General features: G+C 52.6%; 1 protein-coding gene across 2 annotated transcripts; it reads left to right on the plus strand.

Annotated features, from left to right (window-relative positions):
- Window positions 1-291: 291 nt before the first annotated feature.
- Window positions 292-5869, plus strand: SLC46A1 (solute carrier family 46 member 1). 2 transcript variants are annotated; one of them, XM_050929072.1, is made up of 5 exons: window positions 367-774; window positions 1969-2821; window positions 3258-3341; window positions 4443-4599; window positions 5526-5869. In XM_050929072.1, exons 1-5 carry the CDS (start codon window positions 382-384, stop codon window positions 5581-5583), a joined length of 1545 nt encoding a protein of 514 aa, XP_050785029.1. In that variant the 5' UTR covers window positions 367-381; the 3' UTR covers window positions 5584-5869. The 2 variants fall into 2 exon arrangements, with proteins under 2 accessions (XP_050785030.1, XP_050785029.1); XM_050929073.1 differs by lacking the exon at window positions 5526-5869 and having other exon boundaries at window positions 292-774; window positions 4443-4603.
- Window positions 5870-8626: the final 2757 nt, after the last annotated feature.

Consider the following 8626-nt stretch of genomic DNA (forward strand, 5'->3'; position numbering starts at 1 on the left):
TAGGGGGTTGTTAGTTTCACTTTCCCTTTTTCCCCTTTGGCTACTTTGTAACTTTTCCAAAGCTGAGGGAGTTTCGAGCAGGTGAAGAGCGGAAACTGGGGGGGGGGGGGGGCGGGAAGTGGAGGAAGTGACTCCCGGCCCCATTCGTTGTACTGCCCTGGCTCCCAAAAGGGTGGGGAGCGGGGAAGGAGGCGAAGGGAATTAGTGGAAGCTGGGCTCCCAGATCCCGTGCACACGGAGCGGAGGGCAGAGCCGAGGGGTGAAAGGGAGACGGGGAAGGGCAGATCCTAGGCAGGGCACAGCGGTGAATTGCGGGGAAGGGCTGAGCGCATCGCCCGGGGCTCTCTATCCTCAGCCCGCGGGACAGCCCCGCGCTCCCCCATGGATGCTGCCAGCGGAGGCGGCTCCGGCCGCCGGGCACCGGGGGCCTGGCGGGGAGGCGTCTGGCAGCCCCGGCCCCCTGCCGTCCCCTCCGGGCGGGGCCTGCTTCCCCTCCGCCTCCTGCCTCTGCGGGCGGCGCGCCGCGCTCCGCCGGCCCCCGCTATGGCCGACAGCCCGGGCCCCGCTGGCGGGGGGCGGGCGCGCTGCCCCCGGGCCGCCCCCACGGTGGAGCCGGTTCTCTTTCTGGGCACCGTGGCGCTGGGCCTGCAGGCCCCGCTCTGCACCCAGTACCTCTGGGACCGGCTCGGGGCCGAGCTCGGCTACAACGGCTCCGCGGCGAGCGGCTCGGCCGGCTGCGGCAACGCGAGCGGCGCGGGGGACCTCCGGCAGCAGGTGGGTGCCGCGAGCGGGCCCAGCCCCCAGAGGGGCTGGAACTAGGGGGGCCGGGGCTGTTGCCGCTGCACCCCCTGGTTTGACGTGGCTGCTCCCAACCCCCCTGTGCAGCGGGCAGAGCTGGGAGGAGGCAGGGCCATATTTTCGCAGCTCCCGCACCTCTCTGCAAGAGGCAGTGTCTGCAGGCCTGGGGTCAGCCCCGCCCCAAGGCGATAACCCCCACTCTGAACCTTAGCGTCCAAAAGATGGGGTACCAGCATGAATCCCTCTAAGCGTAATTACCTGCTTAGATCTTGTAGTGCTGCCACCAACCAGGACTTGCAGTGTCTGGTACACTCTGGTCTCCCCAAAACCTTCTCAGAGGACCCAAGACCCAGACCCCCTGGATCTTACACAAGAAAAGCAAACCCTTTCCCCCAATGTTGCCTCTCCCAGGCTTCCCTCCCTGGGTTACCCTGGAAGATCACTGTGAGTCAAACTCCTTGAATCTTAAAACAGAGAGGAATGCACCTTCCCCCCTCCTCTTTTCCCCTCCCCAAGAGGTAATACAGATTCAAGCTCCGTGAATCTAAAACAGAGGGATTCCACCGTCCCCCCTCCCTTCTCTCTCCCTTTCTCCCATCAATTCCCTGGTGAGTATAGACTCAATTCCCTTGAGCTTCAACAAGGTGAAAAAAATCAATCAGGTCTTAAAAAAGAAAAGCTTTTAATAAAAGAGAGGAAGAAGTAAAAGTTGTCTCTGTAATTAAGATGGTAAAGGTTACAGGATCTTTCAGCTTATAGACACTAGAGAGAAGCCTTCCCCCCAGCACAAATACAAATTAAAATCCTTCCAGCAAAATACACATTTGCAAATAAAACAATCAAAAAGACTAAACCGCCTTTCTACTTGTACTTACTATTTGAACAGAAAATTAGAGAGCCTGTAGGTACCTCTGGTCACTCTCAGAACCCAGAGAGAACAACAGACAAACAAACAACACAAAACAAAGACTTCCCTCCACCGAGATTTGAAAGTATCTTGTCTTATGATTGGTCCTCTGTCCAGGTGGTCCAGGTTCACTGCTTGTAACCCTTTACAGGTAAAAGAGACATTAACCGTTAACTGTCTGTTTATGACAGGTACATAGCCCTTGATGGACAGATACTGGGCCATCCGGGCCTCACTCACCTGTGTCTCTTCTTCTGTCTCAGGAACTGGAGACGTTGGCCTCCCACTGGAACCTCTACATCAACCTGGCAGGCTTCTTTGTGGGTCTCTTCTCAGTCACTCTCTTTGGGCCATGGAGTGACAGTGTGGGTCGGCGTCCCGCGCTCATCCTGCCTGCCGTAGGCATGGCCTTGCAAGCTGCCATCTATCTTCTTGTCATGTACCTGAGGCTACATGTCGGCTACTTCCTGCTTGGGCGTATCCTGTGTGGCCTCATGGGGGACTACAACCTGATCCTGGCCAGCTGCTTTGCCTACGTGGCTGACATCAGCGACCAGCGTTCCCGTACGTTCCGCATAGCCATCCTGGAGGCATGCCTTGGTGTGGCAGGCATGCTGGCCAGCATCATCGGAGGACAGTGGCGCAAAGCTCAGGGCTACATCAATCCCTTCTGGCTCGTGTTTGCTGTCAGTCTTGCCGCTGCCCTCTATGCTGCTCTTTGCCTCCAGGAATCGGTGAAGGAGAGGAAACCAGCCAAGCTGTTCACCCTCAGTCACTATGTGTCGGTGTACAGGCTGTATGCAGCCCCAGGTTACCAGAGATCCAGGCAGAAGCTCGCTCTCTACTCTCTGACGTTCTTTCTCATTGTCACCATCCACTTTGGAGCCAAGGACGTCTTTGTCCTATACGAACTCAGCTCCCCTCTCTGCTGGGGCTCTGATCTGATTGGCTATGGCTCAGCGGCTAGTTACCTGACTTACCTGAGCAGCCTGGCAGGGCTGCGGGCACTGCAGCTGTGCCTTGAAGATGCCTGGGTAGCAGAGTTAGGATTGCTCTCCAACGTTTCGGGCCTGGTTGTGATTTCACTTGCTTCTACGACACCACTGATGTTCACAGGTGATGCTGATCCCTAAATCCAGGTAGCTTGTGTCCTAGCTTAAAAATTGCCAGAGGAGTGAGGAGAGGATGGCATCCTCTTGGAAAGACAGAAAGGCAAGGAGACGTCCCCAAAGTATCCACATACCAAAACTGCTGAGATCACCAGCCTGTCACACCTTGTATTTACTGTCACCACCAGGTGGTGGTGCTGCAGCTAGAGAGAGTCACTGCAGACAGTTGTAGACCAACCAAAAGCCACACAAACAAGGTATCTTAAACTACCCTCAAAGGAGCCCTAGAAGGAGCCGGGCTGAAGGGCACGCATGGGCAGGAGGATCGCGGTCTCCCTGGCAGCTACAAGTGCTTTATTTGTGGGGTTGGTTTTGTTTTAAGCTAGCAATGTTATTCCCCAGATAAGGAAACCTCCTGGATGTGTCTTATTTCTCTCTCACAGGTTATGGCATCCTGTTTCTTTCAATGGCAGCCACTCCAGTGATCCGGGCAAAACTGTCCAAACTGGTGGATGAGAAAGATCAGGGTAAGTGATCAACCAGTATAACCCACAGCAGGCCTTGAAACATCCAACCTAGTGATGTCTGTATCAACCCAAGGAGTGGGCCTGAGCCTCTCCCAGCAGGAGGCACCAAAAGGACCAGGTCAGGGAATCTCTGCACTCCTCTGACCCCTCCTCCCCCTGGCACATGCACACATCCCCAGGCCCTGCAAGGACAGTCATTCTGCAGCATTGGGGGCAGTTTTTCTAGGCAATACAGTGACCTTACTTGGTACTAGAATGTGCCGAGGAAGATGTATTCACAGTGAAAAGCATCACATTAAAGTTTAGGGCTGGGTCACTGATGACCTCCCCCTGGTCTCAAAACCTTTCACGGGAACAGGAGTTAGAATGGGTTGAAAAATAAACTCTGGAAACACTAGTAACCCCAGGTATGGCTTTGGCCTGGGTGAGCTGGCAACAATTGGAAGAACTCAGCACTACTAAAGAATGTGACCACAGGACGTTACCCTTCTCCATAAGACTGGGGAGAGCTTGGCCTCTTTGCCTTCTGTACATGGACCTGGGTGGAAATGCCACTGCAGAGTCAGGAGAGGGGAGGAGGGGCTTAGTGCAGTGCAGTGCAGCCCAGAAATGGCTTCCCAGTGATTAAATGAAAGGGCTGGTTCCTCCAAGCTGCTAACGTGGACCCCTCTTAGAGTGAAGCTAGTGGAAATTTGATTCCAAGGTTATAAAACAAAACCTGCAGCATCTCTGCTGTGTTTAATATTTATTGAGTGATAAAATGTGCTTGGCACTTACATTTAGCTAGTTTCTGCCTCGTGGGATTTACAGTCTGTCTGATGCAGTGTCTAGATTCAGCACTGTGGTGAGTGCAGCTCCTGGAGGGCAGTGGAGTTATCCTACTTGCACTCGGGCTGAACGTGGGCCATCCTGCCTGTCTCTGCTCCCAGCCCTTGGCACCTGGACTGCTGAGAAAAAGGGCCAACTCTTGATCTGAGTGAAAATATTTTACTAAGGTCCAGATTGCCCTATTGAAATGCACTGAGAGGGTCATGTGTGTTCAGTCTAAGGGGGCCAAAAGAGGAGCCTTGTTGCTAAGCTCTGACCTTGGTGTCCTTCCAGGTGCTCTTTTTGCCTCTATTGCCTGCGTGGAAGGTCTCTGCTCACTTGTGGCCACAGGAGTGTTCAACGCTCTGTACCCTGCAAGCCTGCACTTCATGAAGGGATTCCCCTTTCTCTTTGGGGCAATAATTCTGCTCGTTCCAGCTGCTCTTATTGGGTAACTCAGATCCTGGTCTTATAAGTCAGTCTAAAAGCCTTTGTGTGTGGCTCTGTAATTGCTGGTGGGGTCTCTTGTCGGACACTGGCTTGTGATAGGCCTCTCCAAGGCTTGTTCTAAATGCTGCTAATTGGAAGAAGTTTGGTGCCACAGGAGGCAGATATCCAAGTTTCTCCACTGGGGAAACCTCTGCCCAAGTTCTCTCTTGGCTCCCAAGTAAACTGATTTCAGTGGGATTCTTCCTACTCACTGTGTGTCCACATTGCAGCCCCTTCCCGCCCCCCCACACACACTCCCTGCACTCCATGTGAGTGTGGATAGTGGGGGGTGGAAATGGCTCAGAACAGAGTTGCATTTCAAGAGCTGAATGTGTGGGGCCTGGGAGTGGATCGGCAGGGGGTATGCCAGCCCAGGATTGAGGCACATTGTCACAGCTACATATGCAATGCTCATGTGGTGCCTGCCTGCACTGTGCTGGCACTGGCCACTAGCTGTCATTCCATTAAAACATGATAGTTTATTTTTGTTGCTTTATATCTCCCTGAGCCCTGTGCTGTCCCAGAGCTCAGCACCAATCCACAGAGCACTGCCAGTGGTGGGGAGAGGTGGGGAGCTGGGAGCTTTGGCACAATATTGCTCTTTCACCGCTTCCTTCAGCAGTTGCTGTAGAAAAGAGCTTGGGCACCCTTAACAGCCTGTCTGCCTTCAATTGCCCCACTAGTTAAAACAAGAGAGTCAGGTTGCTTTTGACCTTGTCAGTGCTGGGGGCTCCAGGAGGGAGGCCGGGGTGGGGTTTCCTGGAGAAGTGCGTTAACTGCTGGCCCTGTGGAGTTTTTCTGGCAGGGCAATTTCCTCTCTGTTCCCTTGAGATTTTAAAGCCCTTGCTTTGTGCACGCAGAGCTCTGACACTGTCCATTCTCTCTTAGGTGGATCGAAATCTTGGACACTACACCCAAATATGGTCACTTTACAGATGCTTCCTGATTCCCCCACGCAAGGCTAAACACTGATTCACCAAAAGAAAATTATTTGTGTGGCTGAACAAACCGGTCGGAAAGCTGCTGCTTATTCTGCTGGGACAATTTGACCAATGAGTGTGAGAGATCTCTAAGATGCTTGCTTATTTAAAGTTCCAAGTAGCTGGAAATCATGGCTTTAATCAGCCAGTAAAAACATGATCCTGCCAGCAGCGATAGCTCCTCAGGGTCCTGCTGGCTCGGCCTGTCTGGGAAAACACAAGCGATTTTAAAAATAAAGGAGTAGAAAGAGATGCTGCTGATGCCCATTTGCAGGTGACAGAGGAGTGAAAACTAACGGGCCATGCTGGGTGGCCCATGGGGGGGATGTGCTGTCCTGCTGAGGGGTTGCAGGTGATGCCAGTGGGCAAATTCCCCTCTGAACAGAGTGAGCTCTGCCCTGTTGAGCGGCCAATAAGCCGTTAGTATGGAAAAAGAAACTTGCGACCAAATGCACCTCTCCCTCCAGGAAGAGATGGCTCCTGAAGGGCAGAACGGAAGTAGAGGAAGCCCAGCACTGGTTGAATAGACTGTAGAGGGAGGGAGGCAGGCCCCTGGCCCCCATCCGCACCAGGATAACAAACTTGTTCTGCACGTTACTGCTCAGGCCAGGCTCTTGTAGCAGTGCTGAGAGTGAGAAACAAGTCTTCCCAGGAGCGTGTGAGAGCCTGGAGGGATATTCCCCCCTCCTGCTTGTCTAGCTGCAGAACCCATTCGTTGTGCACACTGCCATGAGTGCTTCCAACAGGCCCAAGTCCCGTGGAGCTCGGCTGTTCTCCACTGGCAGATGGGTGTTAGTGTCAGCTGCAGTGCAGTGTGTGCCGCAAAGAAGCTGATGGGGGAAGTGCCAAGGCAAGTAACACTGTGTCCTTCCACTAGTGCCCTGCAGCCCAGGATTTCAGAGTTCTTTGCAAAGGTGGGCACCTGAGGCAGACGGGTTAAACCTAAACCTGTCCTTACATCCAGAACTGTGGGCACCTAGGTTCAATAACTGTGGATTAAGTGACTTCCCAAGGCCACAGAGTAAGCGAATAGCAGAGGCAGGACCAATCTCATCCCATCAGTAGGCTGAGCTGGATGGGGGAGCAGGGGAGGGGGGTGTATTTGCAGGGGGAAATCATATGTTCTGTGGGACGAACTCTTCTGACACCTAGCTGACTGCTGCTCCTCTTCCCAGAGGGTGACAGGTGACATCATGTCTTCACAGTGTCACTCGCTCAGCTATCCCCTGCTGGGGCAGTGCCACCTCTCCCCAGCCCACGGTGTTCCAAGCTGTTAAACTTGTTTTCGTGTGAATATATGATCTGTACAGTAACTAAGTGGCACTGCTGATAACAAACCCCTTGTGCAAGGCTCCGAGGTGTTCCCTGCCCCATTTTGTAATCAGATTTAAGACAAGGACAAGATTGCACATTCCCAGAATAGCAAGTCCCTAGTTCCTCTCAAAGTGGCCCATAAAGCTGGCCTTGGCAGCAGAGTTCTTTTGTAGAATCATAAACACTTAAGGGTGGAAGGGACCTTGAGCAGTTGTTTTCTAGTTCAGCCTCCTGTGCTGAGGCAGGACCAAGTAAACCTCGACCATCTGTGGCAGGTGTCTGCTTATCAACACTTCCAGGGATGGGGATCCTACAGTAGTAACACCTTCCAATACTTACCTATCCTTACAGTTAGAACGTTTTCCCTAATATCTAACCTAAATCTCCCTTCCTGCAGATCAAGCCCATTGTCCTGCCTTCAGTGGATGGGAGAACAATTGATCACCATCCGCTTTATAACAGCCCTTAACACATTTGAAGACTGTCTTCTTTTCTCTAGACTAAACGTGCCCATTTTTTACATGTTCTCTCATAGGTCAGGTTTTCTAAACCTTTTATCATTTGTGTGCTGTCCTGTGGACTCTCTCCAGTTTGTCCAGACTTCCTTCCCCACTTATTTCTGTCCATTATTCTTCTGCTTTTCTCTCTTGGGTTGAAGACTTTGGAGTGAAAAGCAGCAGGAAATAATTTGATGCCATGTGAAGAATGACCTCATCAAAGAGCCTGGAGCCATAAAGATTAGAGATGATTCCCTGAGACTTGCTAGGGCAGTGGAGTGACGCTCACAGCAGCTCTGATATGATATGGAGTATTTGCCAGATCAGCACAAGCTCTTGTTTAGCCCCTGCTCAAGCAGGGACGGGGAGAGAAGGTACATGCAGCAGGAAGGTACGTGAGGGGAGAATGGGAGAAGTAGAGCAGTTGTCGGATGTTTTATGTCAATAGAAAGCTCAGTGCTGGGACTGCCTGTGTAACTCAGAGCTTAGGGCCAACACGACTTTCCCTACAAACAGGGCATGCCGGGAGTTCAGGATTGTGGATGAATTTGTATCTGAATTCCTCAATGCAGCACCAGGCACTGATCCCATTGGGCTGCAGGTCCGTTTTCCTGGCCAGTATCACCAGCTGGCAGTGTCTGTACAGTTTGATTTCACTGGTCCCACCATGCTAATCTTGTCTGTCAGTCACCCACTGTGTGTAAAGGAAGAATCCAATAGAATTTATGGAAGAATAACAGCTCTTTCTGTTGGCTCTCCTCCCAGATCCTCAAGCATGGGCCAGTGCACGACCTACCATGGCGTGGCTGTGAGCAGCAAGTCTGAGTGTCCTTAGAATGCAATGAGCGCCCCGCTCACATTAATCCCAAACCCTGCCCGGGACATCCAGGGCCGAGGTAAAAAGGAGGCTGGGAGCCTTTCTAGTCTATATTATACAGGTTCTTGTATTGCCCTCAGCACCTTCTACTCACGCATTAAGCAGCATGGCTAGCAGCTGCCTCCTGTGGTTTATTCTGTCTCTCACCCTCTTTCCGGGACAGAATATGTGGGCGGTGGAATGTTTTGGTAGGGTTCCCCCTCACTATATCCATGCTGCTCGCTATGTGTTAGAGAAGGCAGGTCAGCGCAGTGCCTCAGGGAGTGGGAGTTTGGGTTGATCCTTAGCTCCCAGGGGAGTTTGTGCAGTCTCAGACCAGCC

Source organism: Gopherus flavomarginatus, chromosome 19 (genome assembly GCF_025201925.1).
Source record: "Gopherus flavomarginatus isolate rGopFla2 chromosome 19, rGopFla2.mat.asm, whole genome shotgun sequence".
Taxonomy (NCBI): domain Eukaryota; kingdom Metazoa; phylum Chordata; order Testudines; family Testudinidae; genus Gopherus; species Gopherus flavomarginatus.